This window comes from Panthera uncia, chromosome B1 (assembly GCF_023721935.1).
Source record: "Panthera uncia isolate 11264 chromosome B1, Puncia_PCG_1.0, whole genome shotgun sequence".
NCBI classification, from domain to species: domain Eukaryota; kingdom Metazoa; phylum Chordata; class Mammalia; order Carnivora; family Felidae; genus Panthera; species Panthera uncia.
Window position 1 is genome coordinate 19,686,787 of NC_064811.1, and position 17,226 is coordinate 19,704,012.

At 39.2% G+C, this 17,226-nt stretch overlaps 1 protein-coding gene across 6 annotated transcripts in view; it reads left to right on the forward strand.

Moving 5' to 3' along the window:
- The first annotated feature begins 1,109 nt into the window (after positions 1-1,109).
- The window catches only part of PI4K2B (phosphatidylinositol 4-kinase type 2 beta), a 31,687-nt gene continuing 15,570 nt past the window's right edge, over positions 1,110-17,226 (forward strand). For 2 of the 6 annotated variants that reach the window (XR_007457739.1, XR_007457738.1), the window contains exons 1-6: positions 1,112-1,614; positions 10,764-10,900; positions 12,499-12,699; positions 13,282-13,413; positions 15,440-15,593; positions 16,739-16,797. Coding sequence is in view for 4 of the 6 variants with exons in the window: in XM_049630401.1 (XP_049486358.1) it covers positions 1,308-1,614; positions 10,764-10,900; positions 12,499-12,699; positions 13,282-13,413; positions 15,440-15,593; positions 16,739-16,797 (990 nt within the window). In the remaining 2 variants the exon portion in view is untranslated. Of the gene's footprint in view, positions 1,615-6,614; positions 7,103-10,763; positions 10,901-12,498; positions 12,700-13,281; positions 13,414-15,439; positions 15,594-16,738; positions 16,798-17,226 lie in introns of those variants that run through there. The other 4 variants (XM_049630401.1, XM_049630404.1, XM_049630402.1 and 1 more) reach the window with 4 other exon arrangements.

A 17,226-nucleotide genomic window follows, 5' to 3' on the forward strand; every position in this document is an offset into this window, starting at 1 on the left:
ATATACCACATCATCTTTATCCATTCATCCATCGATGGACATTTGGGCTCTTTCCATACTCTGGCTATTGTTGATGGTGCTGCTATAAACATAGGGGTGCATGTGTCCCTTCAAAATAGTACACCTGCATCCCGTGGATAAATGCCTAGTAGTACAATTGCTGGGTCTAGGGTAGTTCTATTTTTAGTTTTTTGAGGAACCTCCATACTGTTTTCCAGAGTGGCTGCCCCAGCTTGCATTCCCAAGAATACACATTCTTTTTAAAGAGCACATAGAATGTTCACTAAGGTAGATAATATGCTGAGCTATGAAATAAGTCTCAATAAACTTCAAAAAAGGTTGAAATCTTAGTGTATCTTCTCTGACCACAGCACAATTAAATTAGAAATCAATTAATGATTTCTAGGAAAACCCCTAAATACTTGGAAATTACACACACACTTCAAAGCAGTCAAAAAGAAACCATACAGGAAATAAAATGAATTTTGAAATGAATGAAAATGAAAGCACAACATAGCAAAAATTGTGGATGCAGATAAAGCAGTGCATAGAGGGAAAGGCATAGCTTTAAACACTTATATTTTAAAAAATTAGAGAGGTCCAAAATCAATAATACACTCTTCTACTCTACCCAACTTGAAAAAGAAGAGGAAATCAAATCCCAATTACGTAGCAAGAAGGAAATAATAAGCACAAATATCAGTGAACTAGAAAACAGAAAATCAGTGGAACCAAAAAATGGCTTTTTGAAAAGATTCTTAAAAATGATAAGCTTCTAGCTAAATTAGTCATAATAAAAAGAGACAAAATACAACCAATATCCAAAATGTCTGAACAAAGAACAAGGTCCTTGCTCTCATGGGCTTGTAGTGGGAGTAACAAAAGTTAGTCACAGAAATAATGACGGTGGTAAACTCTTTGAGAAAATTCTGCGGTGAGGAGAGGCTGATTGGGGTTCCGGGGGTGGGGGCGGGGGGCTCCTAGGCGGAGGTAAATGAACGCCAACCGCCCCAAGGCACCCACCCCACTTCACATCTTCCGGCGCTAACAGCGGCAGGTGGCGGCCCCGCCCCGCGCCCCGCCTACCTCCGCCCCCGCCCTTCTGCGCAGGCGCAGGGTTGGCCCGAGGTGGGGCGCGGCTGGCGGCTGCGCGGGGACAACCGCCGGGCCCGCGCGGAGCGGGGCCGCGAGTTTGTGAGGTGACCTCGCCCCGACCCAGCGGCTCCGGTCCCCCGCGATGTCGAGACCAGAGCCGGGCAGCTCGCCTCTCTGAGCTGGTCCCAGCGCGGACGGCACGGAGGGAGGCCATGGCGGAGTCCTCCGAGCCCGGGCTGCGGGCGTCAGCCGGCGGCGGGAGCTTGGAGGAGGAGGACGACGAGGAGCGGGAGCCGCTGCTGCCGCGGTTCGCCTGGGCCCAGCCGCCTAAGGGCGCCCCCGGGAGCGCCGTCAGGCTCGTGGAGGCTGCCGGCGAGGAGGGCGCGGCCTCCCCTCGCGAGGCTGGAGACGAGGAACTGCTGCTCCCGTCCCGGGACGCGCCCAGCCGCTCCTCCTGGGGCGTGGGGGTCCTCCGGGGCTCGCCCACCCACCCGAACCGGAAACCGCCCCTGGGTGCAGGTGCGACTCGGCCCCAATCTCCACCCCGCGGTCGTCCCTGTGCGCGCGTCGCCGCCCAGCCCCTCCCGGGGTCCCACCTCTGTCCCACACCAGCCCTTGCCTGGTAGGAGAGGCAGTTAGCCGGGCATCCCTCCCATGCGGAGCACAGACCCGGGGCCGGTCGAAGCTTGGACACATTCCCTTTCTCTCTGCTCCCCAGTTTCCTTGCACCTTTTCCAGGGGCCTTAGGCCAGCTCACTTAAGGCCCGAGGTTGTCGTTAAACTCTGACCCTTGAGGCCTCGCCTAAGAGTAAGCCTCAACTTTTGCAATCAGACACGGAAAAAAAAAAAAAAAAAACAACCCAAACTTAGCATGGTAACATGACGTAAGTCGTTTTCTCAAGTTTGGACTTGAGTTTTGGAATAAGAAGCCTGAACTATCAGGAAAGTTCCCGGAGTTGTGAATTTGCCAGGCAGATGGATGACGGCAGAGAGCCGGAGAGCAAGAATATCTAGTTGCCACTGGGACACGTTTCAAAACTTCTTGCAGTTAATGTTATTGTGACGTTAGCCAGAGGGGGCAGAGGCAGTTGAATTTCTCCAGCTGCTATCTCGTGCGCAAAGTTTTCTTTCTGGAACCATTTCTATTCTTGTACTTTAAGAAGGGGGCGGGGACTTTTTCACTGTCGAATGGACTGGCAGCCTCAGGTGGAAAAGAGGATAATTGATAGGATGTTGAAAATTAATAAAGGGTCAGCATGCTATTGCAGGCATGGGTATTTGTCGATGAAGGATTTTTTTGGCAGGTCGAGTCGAGTTAGCCTAATCTGATAGTAAAACAGAGTGGGCTTGTATGAATCATAGCTGGAGATGAGACGGGCTAGTTTGTAAAATTCGGATAACACCTATTTGTCGGTGGTTAGGATGGTTTAAGTGAGATGGTGTGTGCACTGTGCCTGTAGAACTCCCTGGGTGACGGCTTGAAGAAAAGCCACAGAAATTGTACTTGTCATTACTCCTGCTTAGTCTTTCTGGAGTCTTTAGATTTTACATGGCCTGCTGTCAGTACACTAATGGGCCTCCCACAATTTAAGGAAGTTTGGATGGAATAGGTGATTCAAGTCGTAGCTGAACTGAACATTCAGACACTCTCAAGCAGATACATCGGAGAGGCCTGGGAGAAGCAGACGATTTCCTGTTCAGGTGTTTCATGAATAAAGCTTTAGCAGACTGGTCTGACATGCAGGTCTGTTGCCACTGTGTTAGCTAACAGGTGCATTGACAGGACAACGTTGAACAGAACAAATGTGATGATCACAGATGGACCCACATTCCCCCAGCTGTGTGATGTGTTTCTGTATTACCTAGAATCCCTTCTGTGAAGTAACTAAGATCTGTGTGGCTAGCTTCCTTTTTGCTGCCTTAAATTTACCTGTGTAGCTAGAGTTTAAAAGAGCCTGAAACCCTGAGTGAGAGGGGGAGAGAGGGAATCACAAGCAGGCTCTGTACTGCCAGCACAGAGCCCTGTGTGGGGTCCAGTCTCAGGACCATGAGATCATGACCTGAGTCCGATGCTTACCTGACTGAGCCACCCAGGTGCCCCTGAAAGTGAGATTTTGTAAACAAATAGTATTAAGGCTAGAAAAAGTAACTGGGATAGAATATAGTACTCATAATACAAATGGATTACTAAAGAGAATTCCTACGTTCCAAAATGGTAATAATTTATTTTATATCACGGTTTACAGTTTGCGGAGATCTCTCTTTGTGTAGTTCATTAATTCTTACAGCAGCACGGCAAGTTAGTTGTTACTCCTTGTTGTGGGAATTGAAAATGAATAAAACTGTAGTGACTAGTACATAGAAGTTCAGAGGTAAGCCACAGGCAAGTATACAGGAAGTGGTAAAGCCAGACTGAGCCTAGTCCTTCTCTTTGTGTCCTGCACTTTTTCCATTTTGCTGTAGATCCCAAGTATTGTAAAATAGTTGTTACTTTTGGTGATTTATTAATGGAGGTCTTGTTTTTAATGGATTTAAAAATCGTTTTGAATTTCAATAAGTATTTAAACATTTCAAACCAGTTTCCTAAAAAGTTTATGATTGAGTAATGTAACTAGATTTTTAAGTTATTTATTTAGAGAGAGACAGAGACAGAGACAGAGAAGTGGGGCTCACCCAGGGCTCATGTTTTAGCCAAAGCAGGGCTTGAGCTCACCCAGTGTGGGACTCGAACTCAAACTGCGAGATAATGACCTGAGCCAAAGTCAGAAGCTTAACGACTGAGCCGCCCAGGCGAGTTCCATTAACTTCCTTTGTCCTTTAGCATCCAATTTCCATGAAGCCACCTCACTAGTTCTAAGAAATTCTTGCGTTTAGATTAATATTAACATCATTTATCTTACGCTCAATGCATGAGCCTTTATGCTTAACTATTTTGTCTATGTAAATAGGAACTTTACGTGGAAGAGTATCTGTTATCTTTACTTGAGCAAGACATTGACAGTCTGGAACCAGCATAAACATAGTATTGTTGGGTCAGTGTCAAAGTAGAAAGATTAGTGGCATTCATTCCTTAGTTGTCATTTTAATCAGTGAGTTGGAGACTCATAAAGATGATAATACCTAGGTAACAGTATATGAAGGGCATAGTTCTGTGCCCTTCACTTATATTAATATATAACTAACCCCACGAAGTGAGTTTTATTTTTTATTCTCATTTTAAGGAAGCACAGAGAGGTGAAGTGACTTTTCCAGGATCCCAGTTAACACAAACCAGGAGCACTTAGCAGTTTCGTTGGAGAGCCTACAAGTAGAGAATGGTGTTAGAATATACTAGGAACTGCCAAAGTCAACGGAAGTGTGTATTTAAAAGCCTTTTAATGATTCATGGTGGCTTATAAATGTATGAACAAAATAGCATCATTTAAAAACAAGGAGGAAAGACGAGGGTGGGAACTGAGGTAATGAAATAAATAAGGTGGAAGCCATCATAGTACACAGCATGCACAGGAGATGCTTGCTGCAGGCAGCCCACAAATCTGATGTTTAAGGTTACAGAAAGAAGCACAGTGTGCCCATAAAGTTAAAGTAGCTATTGGAATCTAAACTGACCTGACAAAGGATAGCCTGTCGTGTATCTTTTGGAGAAGAGACTATGTACTGAATAGTATCTTTGTAATAAAAGTGATGAATTTCATAGGAGTATTTCTCATAACCTCCTTGAAGCCCATTTTAATAAAGGAATTCTAATGGATGGTGCTCTCAGTATTGCCAGATCCAGATCCTAGACACTGATAATCTGGCTGAATTTAGAGGACAATATTAGAAGGGTAGATGTCCTATGCGTCTTGACAGTTATCCATAACTGAGCTATTGAAAGATGGTGAGCAGCTACCTCTCACTGTCAAGCGGTTATTGCTCAACCAGTAATTAGAAGACGCTTATTCTTTGTTTTCCGTCTATTGCTGAGATGCATCATTCTCAAATGCTTGAGTGCCTGCTGTGTGGAAGTGGAGGCCTCGGGACACAGTGGTGACCGGATAGCAAATGGATGTCCAGTCACCAGCCTTGTCCCACAGAGCTTTATAGTAATGGAGGGAATGGTCAATTAAAACAGACAGTTCCCACAGCTGATCTATTTGGGTGGGGAGAACTGAGGATTCCATTGAGCTGTGCCCTGGATTTAGGGGCCTGGGAACACTTAGCAGAGGAAGGAGCATCCAACTCAAGGCCTGAAGGATGACGGGCACTTGAACCTCCGAGGCAGTGTTCAGATCACCAGACTGGTGAGCTAACGACTTTTCTCTTTAGAAAATTCTGGTCAGTGGGTAAGATACAACCCAACCCTCAAGTGAGGAGGGGCTTGTTTTGATACATTGCCACATGTCCTTATATGAAAGGTTTATAAACTGGATTCTCTTAATTCCATTTTCAATTCTGCTTCCTAAAGGACCAGTGATAAGGCTTACATGTGGTTAAGGGCAGAGTTTGTTAATAAATAATTTTCAGGCTTATTGAGGGCCTACTATGTACCAGGCACTGTTTTAAGCACTTGGAATATATCAGCAAAACAAAAATGTCTGCCCTTCTTGGATTTGGATCATTTTGTTACAGTGTTGCAAGTGATCAGATGGAGTTGAAGGATCAATAAGAATTAGCCTGGGAAGGAAGCTTGGAACATACTGGGGAACAGCACTGGCAAATGTTGAGAGTGTGTGCTGGATATCTGGTGAAAGTGAGGAGCTCAGACGGGACCAGAGCTGGACTAGAAGGTCACCGCTTCTTAGAGGAGACCCGAAGGGAATACACAGAGGTGGAATTGAGATTTTCCTCAGAAAATTCTTTGATACAGAGACAAATCAAAACCCTAATAGTTTATTCCTTAAAAGGAGCAACAGTAATTTTGCCGGAAAAAAAGGTTTTCTTCATTAAAGAAAATGTAACTAACCATGCCCCTCAACTATTAAAAATCAAAACTAGCAATGACGACAGGCCTTCAACCCAAATCTCCAGAGCACTCACAGCATGAAGCGCCATAAGTTTTGGAGAGATCCTCCAACTTAAACTAATTGCCACATGTACAGTTAAGTAAATGAAGAAAGCTTTAGAATGTAATTGTGAGTTATGAGTTCAAGAAAAATTATCTCCTAAAAAACAGTTTCTTTGATTTTAGAACAGTTGGTAGGTAGTCATTTTTTCCAGCAGCAATTTGGATAGCAGGACCAGTTGTCTTTTAAGCGTCATTCCAGATAGTGATGGTAATTCCAGGACATCTTCAAAGAACGCCCATTTTCATGTGGGGAGATTATCTCATTTATTTAAAAGAGTTGCTCAATAAGGGACAAATTAAAGAGAAAGGGATTAAGAACATCCTGGCTGATTTTATAGGAATGGTTCTGCTTGATCTGATTTTGGTTGAAACTGAATTAGTATGCAGTTATTATAATAATAATTATTATATTGCTTATTATTAATATAATAATAATTATAAAATTATTATTATAACCGAAAATGATTATTATTATTATTCAGAGTATAAGCATGGGCTCCATGAGAGCAACAAAGGCAGGTGGTTACATGATGAACTCATAAAGCTTAGCCTGTGAAACAGTTTGGTAACATTTAATAGTAATACTGGCCAAGTCTACACGTAGTTTCCACAAGAACTGCTCAAGTACAGCATGGGAGAGACCAAGAGTGGTCCAAGTTCAGTATGCATTAGTAGTATGACCAGATTTCTAAACAACTAATGTGACACCAGAGTGCTTCTCATTTTGGTATACTGTCAATGCTGAGAGATGTGTCTATTCCCTGCAATGGGTTGCTTGATTCTGGAGACCATATTTCATAAGGGGGCACATTGGAAACCTGAGGCGTGAAATAAGAGGGCAACTCGTGTGCTGAAAAGCCTGAAAACACTTCCATATGGGAGGAGGCAAGAGTAGAGGAGACTTAGGGGAACATGAAATGATCGTCAGCTTTTTGAAGGGCTCTTCCTGGAGAGAAAGGAGTAAGTACGCTTTTGTTTTGCTCCAGATAGCAGGTCTAGGACATGGTGTGAAACTACAGGAGACTTAATTTCTGGAAAAGGAAGAAGCTTATACATTGTTTCGCTTCCAAATAAAAGGATCACAAAAAAAGTAGTGATGTCTTGTTGAAAGTGTTTAAACATTTCCCCGAAGACCACCTCCTAGTGACGTATTGTAAAAAGTACACTAGTGCTAGGGGCAGGGTTGAAATAAAAAACTTTCCAACTTCTTTCTTATTAAGAGGCTTCGCCTAGGGGCACCTGGGTGGCTCAGTCGGTTAAGTGTTCGACTTCAGCTCAGGTCATGATCTCATGGTTCCTTTGTTCAAGCCCGGTGTCGGGCTCTGCACTGACAGTGCCTGGGATTCTCTCTCTTCCTCTTTCTGCCCCTCCCCGACTCACTCTCTCAAAATGAACAAACTTAAAAAAAAAAAAAAAAAAAAAAAAAGACCGTTCGCCTAGAAGAATCTCATTTGACTAATGATCATTATTACTGGCATATTCTAGTACATAAATAATACTTCATTTATTCAATTAAATATTAAGTACCCACTAAATGCTGACTCCTCATCCAGGTGCTCAGGATATACAGTGAATAAAGAAAGACTAAGTTTCTCCATTCTTAATTATTTTCACGGGATAGATAAGAAGGATTAGGAATTAGCACATCAATTGTAGTGATGTAACTAAAATACTTGGATTATTTATTCATTTAAGTAGGTTAAATATGCCCAATAGTACTTTTTGTAGCATTTTTCTTAGCACATACTTTTAAAAATTAGTAAAAAAAAAAAATGTATTTCTGTCTAAATGAAGGCAAATTTTAAAATAAGTAAGTTTATGTTTTGAATTTTCATAATGTTGAATGCATGTAATAGCATTTAAATACCTTCCAAAGTAAAATATGAGTAATTTTTGCCTTGTGTACCACTTTAAATGATTAATTGTTCATTCATTTTGCAAGTGTTTATTGATTACCTGTTATGTTCCAAGAACTATAAAAGTTCTGGGTTGGGGCACCTGACTCTTGGTTTCGGCTCAGGTCATGATCTCATGGTTAGTGGGATTGAGCTCCATGTCAGGCTCTGTGCTGACAGTGAGGAGCCTGCTTGGGATTCTCTCTCTCCCTTTCTCTCTGCTCCTCCCCTGCTCATGTGTACATGTGCACGCTTGCTCTCTCTCTCTCTTAAATAAACTTAAAAAAAATGATTACTCTAGCTTCTCTGTCAAGTATAGAGAAGGCATGGGTGAAAGAGGGAAAGCAGTTAAGAGAGTCTTACAATAATCTAGGTGAGAGTTGATAGTCCCTTGAATCACATGGAAGGAATGGAGATGGTGAGATGTGATTGGATTCTGGATGTTCGTGTGAGGTAGAACCATGCAAACTACTGATGGATTAGATGTTGGAGGTGAGAGTATAAGATCATGGGTGATTCCAAGGATTTCCATGAGCAACTGGAAGATTTGGAGTTGCCAATAACTGAAATAGGGAAACCTGAGAGGGAAGCAGTCAGGTGGAGTTATAAAGAGAAGAATTGAGTTTTGGGTGGTAAAATTTGAGCTGTCCATTAAACATCCAAGTAGAGATGTTGAATATCGTAGTCTGGAGTTGAAGGTAGAAGTCCAGGCTTGACAAATAAATTTGGGAGTCATCAGTGTTGATAACGAAGAGGAGAGGACCATGAACTGAATCTGGGGCATCCTAAAGGTAAACTGTCACGAGGTAAAAGTGAGCCAACAAAGAGACTGAAAAAGAGGAGCCAATGAAATGGAAAAACCTGGAGAAGGGGCATCCTGGAAGCCATGTGAAGGAGGAAGGAGTGATTAACAGGGTCAAATGGTGGCACTGGTCAAGGAAGATAAGTTCTGAGGTTAGATTTAGCAATATGGATGTCACTGTGTACCTCAACAAAAGTTTTATCAATGGAGTGGTTGGGACAGAAACCTAATTGAAATGGGTTCAAGAGAGAATCGAGGAAGAAATGTTGGAGATATTAAATGTAAATAACTATAGAGACCTTCTGCTATACAGGGGATCAAAGAAATGAGGGAATATCTAGGAGTAACATGGGAGTAAGTAGATTTAGGCTGAGAAAAATTACAGCATGCCTAGTATGGTGATAGAAGTGGTCCAATAAAGAGGGAAATATTGATGCAGGGAAGGATTGCTGAAGAAATGTCCTGGAATCATCAGGAAGAGATAGGGTCTAGGACACAAAGTGGATGAGTTGATCTTCAAGCTTAGTTCGTCTGTAGTAACAGGTGGAAGACAGGATGTTGTGGGCAGATGTGGTGTGGAGTGCTGATGATACTGATTTCTGATTGCATCTGTTAAGGATCGTCTGAGAAAGAGGGAGTGTTGGAAATGTGAAGAGGGGGGAGGTTATGAGAGAGTTGCCCAGAACAGTGGGAGAAACGGTACCAGGAGTTGTCCTAGTTCAGGTTACTAGAACAACATACCATAGACTGAGTGGTTTAAACAACAGACATTTATTTCTCCCAGTCTTGGAGGCTGGAAAGTCTAAGATGAAGTTTCACGATCAGGGCTGGGAAGTCCAAGATGAGTCCAAGATCAAGGCTTTCCTGCTGGCTGGCAGATGACCACCTTCTCATTGTGTCCTCACATGGCACAGGGCGAGAGAGAGCATGCTCTTGGCACTGATCCTGTTGTGGGGGCCCTACCCTCATGACCTCACCTAAACCTGATTACCTCCCACAGACTCCATTTCCCAGTACAATTCCATGGGGAGTTAGGGCTTGAACATATCTTGGGAGGACACAAAGATTCAGTCCGAAACAGGAACGTAGTGTGTTTCCCAGGTGGCATGAAGGACCCACCTGAGGTTTGTGGGGATGAATTTACATTAAAGTGAGCTCTCAGGCCTTGTGTTTGTGTATGTTTGTATCGTCAAGTTCAGCTATCCAGGCCTAGGTGTACTCTGCAGAAAGTTGAGTTTAACCAGTTGAGTTTAATGGGATTTTTCCAGGTGACCATGATAAGGGGAGGGAGGAAAAGAAGAGTGATTATATGATGCCTGCCCGTAATTTAATTAAGCTGGCCAGCGAGGGATGTGAGGACGCAGAGATCAGTAGCAACATGGGAGGTCAGTGCCTTGTGGGTCCTAGTGGGATGGAATAATTTTTGAACTCAGGGTACTAGAGGGAACGAACGAGGAAGATGAAAGGTGCTTGAAATGGAAAGGTGTGGGGAGGTTGCAGGTATTGGTGATGACAGATCTGAGGTGTGACCACAGCTGGAAGGGGAGGTGGAATGGAGAACAGAATCACTGGAAGAGAGGAGGAATTCAGAGCAATCGGAGGTATTAGTATGATTATTTCAACAAATAGGGATTTTGTTTTTCATGCGTCAGTACTTGAACTTTAAAGAGAAGTGGGGTTGGGGGAAAAAAGCGAGGATCCAAGCAGCCCATATGATACTTGACTACATTTTTTCTTAAACCTAGAGAAGGAGCATCCTGGAAGCCATGTGATGGCTTTTGTTCTTCTGCACCTTAATGTCCTAATGCTAATCACCTAACCCAGTATCACAGGTCCCTATCACAAGCATTCTCATAGCTGGCCTTTCTTCGTCATGTTCTATATCAACATTGATTTTTTAATGCAATAATTGTTGGTTCTTCAGCATTGAATACATTCCTGGATGATCCTGAATTTGCTGATGTTATATTGAAAGCAGAGCAAGCAATAGAATTTGGAGTTTTTCCAGAAAGAATCTCTCAAGGTTCAAGTGGAAGTTACTTTGTGAAGGATCCTAAGAGGGTGAGAATTTCACAGATCTACTGTATATAACAGAAATTTTGGAAAACACTAATTTAAATGTGGAGTCATTATGAGGTTCTGAAGCTATTTTCCTAATAGATCTGATTGCACCCTCTTTTCAAAAATAAAGGTGGGGGGTTATTTTGTGTTTAACTAGAGCATTCTGCTATTTAGAAATAGCACTATTCATTTTAAGTCACAGTTTGCTTTCCTACTATTTTAGTACTTGGTTTCAAGCAATTACAGAATGTTCACATTCAGCTATAGATTTGTTGAGTTTATATTCGTAAGTCCTTACTTTACAGTATCTATATTAGCCAAGCAAAGTAGAAATTTAAACTTTCAAAGGCTTGCCCTAGGAATATTTTTGCCAGCATTATGCCATAGGAACCTGGGCAGCCTGAAGCTTGAAGGCATTGGAATGTGACATTGTGAAATGAACCAAAGTAGAATTCTAGGGCAGAAAAGAGAAGTTGATATGGGACTTTGTTCCAATTAGTCTAGATTTTCAGAAATCTGTATTATTATCTTTAAAAGCTTCCTGAATGATACATAACCAGCAGTTCTTTCTTCAGGAGTAAAAAAGGTTATGATTTCATCCTAATACTCTTTGCAAAGATCCAAGTTACATTTTAAAACAGTCTTTTTTGGGATTTAAATATATATATATATATATAGTAATGTCAGTCTCTCAGTCTTTCCTCCAAGTTTGATTTAGTAATTTTTTCTTTTTAACTTTTTACTAGTGACTCAGATTTTATTGCATTATAAAGCAATTATATACTTAAAATTATAGTAAGATTTTTATTTCTTGTCTAAGGATAATTCACCCTCTAAATTTAATATGAATATATTTTATCAGACCAGTAATAAAGATTATAGACTTTAGACATCCATGGGCAATTTTTTTTTTTAAGAGGAGAAAATTTATTTAAAATTGATTCACAAAAAAAATAACTGGAAAAAGATTAGGGTAGGAGAATCTGACAACATAGATATTCACTATATCCTATCATTACCTTTATATTTTAGAGATGACTTTTTGTCATTGGCTTTATTAGTTCATTTAACAAATGCTTGAATGCCTACCGTGTACCAGGCACTGTTCTGAGTACTTGGGATACAGCCCTAACAAAGTCCTTGCCCTTTAGAATGTACATCTAGTGAGAAAGTAGCTGATAAATAAACACATAATATGAATATTTAATAGATACTATCTGACCTAGAGCAGTAGTTTTCAAACATTATGAAATCAACAGAACCCTTTCTTAAGTTGGAAGTCCAGTAATAAAACAAGTGAAGTCAAAGTTAATCTAGTTAAGTGGTAGGGGGTCTTAGAGCCCTACTCTCATTTCCCCTCTCACCTTTCCTAGTGTTGCTGAGAGCACAGTTTGAAAACTACTAGCCCAAAGGATTACTGATTTTACATTGTTAAATGAGAATGGATATAAAAACACAATGAGAACTAAACCTCTTAATATTTAAGGGTTATGTCCAAATCTGGTGGGAAGAAATAGAAAAAGATTACCAAAATGCATTTTATGGGTTATCCTCTCTCTATATTAAAAGTCTCAGAAAATGTCTCCTATTTTATATAGAAAATTATTGGTGTATTTAAACCCAAATCAGAAGAGCCTTATGGCCAACTGAATCCAAAATGGACCAAATATGTTCATAAGGTCTGCTGCCCTTGCTGCTTCGGTAGAGGCTGCCTGCTTCCTAATCAGGGATACCTTTCTGAAGCTGGTGCCTCCCTTGTGGATGAAAAGCTGCATCTGAATATTGTACCTAAAACAAAGGTAAAGGAGAAAATTGGTTTTCATTATGTGCTTCTAATTTATCGTCTACTTCTCTGCAAACACTTTAGTAATATTTCTGATGACAGAACCTGAAGTTGAGCCCTTGTTTTGGTAACCCGGAGACATGAGTAACTGATAAATTGATTCTAGGGGAGATGCTCAAAGTGTCCAAGCAAGTCTCCCTGGCTGCTGATGCCTAGATGATGCTGACGACAAGACAAGAAGAGAAAGAACTAACATTTAGAAGGCAGAAGAATATCGGTGTTCTAGAAATTCTTTCTATTTAGCCTTTATGAATTTTTACTTGAAGACTTCCTCAGAATATCCATTCCTAATTCTACATCTCAGAATGATTACTTCTTTCTTCCACTGGCCAGTTTTAAGGTGCCTCTCTCAAAAATATGTGCCATTTAACTGACTTTGCAAAATCGCTAGGCCTTTCTAGTTTAGATTCTCTGCACCATTTAGGATTGGGTTGAACTTCGCTGATTTATAGCTTTAGAGTGTGTTTCATGGTGTATATGAGTAGAAACACTATAATGCAAATTCTCATAACCATTTTTCTAAACTGTGTGTTTCTAGGTGGTTTGGCTTGTCAGCGAGACATTTAACTATAGTGCAATTGACCGTGCAAAATCTAGAGGCAAAAAGTATGCTTTAGAGAAAGTGCCAAAAGTAGGTAGAAAATTCCATCGGATAGGACTTCCCCCTAAGGTAAGTTACTGTGAGAAACTTTATTTGGGGGGACAATTCAGCATGTATTACCTGAGTATTGTGTGCTGTAGGCTGTGGATATGATAATAAAGAAAATAGTTTTTTCATTCTCAAAGAGCTTTCAGTGAACAAGCAATCTCAGTGTGATATGAGAAAGCTGTTAGGATGGTTAAATTCTCAGAGAGGATAGAGGAGAGATGTCTAACCCAGCTTGGAGGACTGGGGATACTGTTTCCAGGAGGAGTTTGCATCTAAGGCTTTATAAAGTAATGGCTAAATGCACAGACTTAAGTTTCTCTCGCAGCCCCTCTACCAGTTAGCTCTGAGCCCTTGGGCAAGTTGCTTGCTCCTTAAGCCCCAGTTTCTATAAACTGGAATGGGAAAAACTACCTCTTGAGGTTGTGAGATAAAATGAAGAAATTCATGTCAAGTACTTGGTATAGTGCCTGGCACATAGTATAAAGTAAGTGGTAGTAATTCTTGTTTACGGACTACATAATGAATTTTGTTTTTTCTTATCACTTTTAGATAAACCTAAGGATTGGTTAGCAGCTGGCTAAGCAGGAGTGGGAAGGGTTAATGGGAAGGCATTCTAGAAAAACTTCAGGCTTTTATATATATGTGTGTGTGTGTGTGTGTGTGTGTATGTATATACAATTTATATATATTTTTTATTTTTTTATATTTTACATTTTTACATTATATATATGTATGTGTATGTGTATACATATATGTATGCATATATATATGTAATATGTATGTGTATGTAATATGTATATGTAATATATGCATGTATATATGTGTGTGTGTATATATATGTAAGTGTATATGTATATATATGTAATTTGTATATATATATATTTGTATAATATATATAATTTGTATATTATATAATTATATATAAATATATAAATAATATAAATAATATAATATATATTATATATTAAATATAAATATATATAAATTGTATATATAATTATATATATAAATATATATAATATATAATTTGTATATATATATGTATATATATATGTAATGTGACCTGTGATTTTGTTTTGTGGTTGCTATACCTAGCATATATCTAGATAAAAGAATTTGAGTAGAAATTCATGGTTAACTTAAATTGTTTTTAAAATTATACTCCAAGTAAGGAGGAAGTTTGAAAATTTTTACAAGGCCTGTTATTCCTTGGATATGATAAAATTAAGTGTGACTAAAGAAAGATATTATTTCCATATTTATGACTACTTATTAAGTGCTTTAAAGAAAACCTTTTAGATATATAGTTAAAATTTCAGGCCAACAATAAGAACATAGTGTTAGGATAAGAAATAGATTTTCTTTGTGGTTATTTGTATTTATGAGACCAACCAGGTAACCCATGTGTCCTGTGCCATAAATACATTTAGTAATGTTAATGACAGAAATGCCTTTTAAAACAGACATATCTTCAAGGAAAGGATTTTCTTAAAAACCACTTAAAACCATGTTATGATTGATTGATTAATTCTTTAAAATTTGTGACCAGATCTTTAATCTGCAAAGTTGAAGAATTCATTTAAAAAAATAAGGATATATTCCATATTTTATGTTGTAAAAAAAATCCCAAAGTATTTCTTCAATAAGATAAAAGTATGCATGGTTATTAAATGACCAGGACAGGTGTAATATTTGGCCACTATAATTAAGTTCATTTTAATGAATATTTTTAGAAAACATCAATCTGAGTTGAGATTTTCACCTTGAGGGCACATGTGCATTTTCTTTTTTAGTTATCCTAAAATAGCTTCCATGCTCCTTAAAAGCCTAGGGTTGAGCATTTTTACTTTGCTATGTATTCTTTATGTGGCTGTTTAAAGTTAGTGTATAAAAATAGTTTGATAAATATGGCTTATCTAAATTAGTGTTAACCCTTCTATTTTTCTTATGTTTATATAACATTTTATGATGATACTGGTGAGAAATTAAAGAAGTAATTTCTTTGTTCTTGTACTTTCTTTTCTAACTCTAGTTCTTAAAATTATAGATTGGTTCCTTTCAGTTATTTGTTGAAGGTTACAAGGAGGCTGAATATTGGCTTAGGAAATTTGAAGCTGACCCTTTGCCTGAGAATATTAGAAAACAATTTCAGTCACAGTTTGAAAGATTAGTTATTTTGGATTACATCATCAGAAATACAGGTATTGAAGTTCTCTTACTTGTTTACTCAAATCTTGTTAGTTTGCAGATTGTATTCAACTCTTGTTATCCAAATCAAAGACATAAAATTTTGATACAGAAGTCTGGAGGCACTTTTTCTCTACCTGCCTTGGAAAACAGATGTAGTACTGACTCCCTTGGGCAGAGTTAATCTTGTACTGGAGATTCTAACTCATAGCAGTCTCCTGCCTGGGTGGTAGAGGTCAGTTCTTGTCCCTCCTGGGGAATTTCTTAGCAACAGGACAAAGCCAGAAATATTATCTGCATAATATGAATAATTAAAACTTGATTGTGTAAATTATTTTAGATGCTTATTTTGACTTTAGGTAACTGTTAGCATAGTCTATAAATACATTAAACTTGATTTTCTTCTGTGCTAGAATGGAGCAGTGGTGCAGATCATCTGAAACAGTGGTTCCCAAATGTGGTTCCCTGGACTGGCCGGGTCAGTTTCATGTGGGGACTTGTTACACATGCATCTTTTCAGAAGAGTGCACCCCAGTCCTGCTAAAACAGAAACTCTGCATAGGGGGCCACCAGTCTGTTTTAACATGTCTTCTCGGTAATTCTGAAGCATGCTGAAATTTGAGAACCACTGATTCAAAATATTTGCTCATTTATACTAGTTGCTGAAAAAGCATTACATACTTTTCCAGAGTTGCCTTCTTAATTAATGTGGTCTTAGATTAACGTTAAATTTGATGTAGAGTCATAGAGTACTTCTCTACAGACATTAGGTGAGAACCTACCCAGAAATTTGCTTGGTAATAGAGATACATGCTTTTTCTTCCTGAGGGGAAGAGAAGTTATCCTTGATCTTAATAACCTTGATTTAATAGTTCTTGATAATACATACCTCACAGAATGGTTATAAGGATTAAATGAATTAGTGCCTGTTAAGTACTTACAACAATGTCTGACACAGCGTAAACCCTCAAAAAGTGTTAGCTAACATTTGTAAGTATTTTTTGGCTTGTATGTGTTAGGTTGGAGCCTTTAATATGTACACATGTGCCACAGATAACCAGTTAAGGTCTTGAAAATCAAAAGGTGACTAGAATATTTCCTTTGATATTAAGCTATGATATCCATAAAAAATGAAGTAACATTTGTTTTGTTTTGAAAGACAGGGGAAATGACAATTGGTTAATCAAATACGAAAAGCAACAGGGAAAGGAAGTTAAGGTAAGGAAATTTCAAAATTATACACAGAGACACACACAATTTCTATAAAAGATTCCTTAAATTTATGTTTTTCTTCATTTCTTCATTTCCTTCACTTAGATCCTTGGTTTTATCTCCTTTTGCTGTTTTTCTCATCTTTTTTCTTTCCTTCCCTGTTTACACTGCATTTTTTAAATTTCTAAATCTCTGTGCAGCTTTATTTTTTATGTTGTATTAGAGTAGAAGGATGATACCAGCTTGGTACTTTTTTTTAGAATTTGGGAAATTCGTTGTAGAACCACGACCACCAGATTTATTTTGCTTTTATGTAAAAAAGGTTCTGGTACTTTTGGTCGACGTGTTTATATTTTAGTAATTCACTTCTTTCTGAGTCTTATGACTCCATAATGTGGATGAGTCTCAAAATCCTGCTGAGTGAAAGGAGCTACT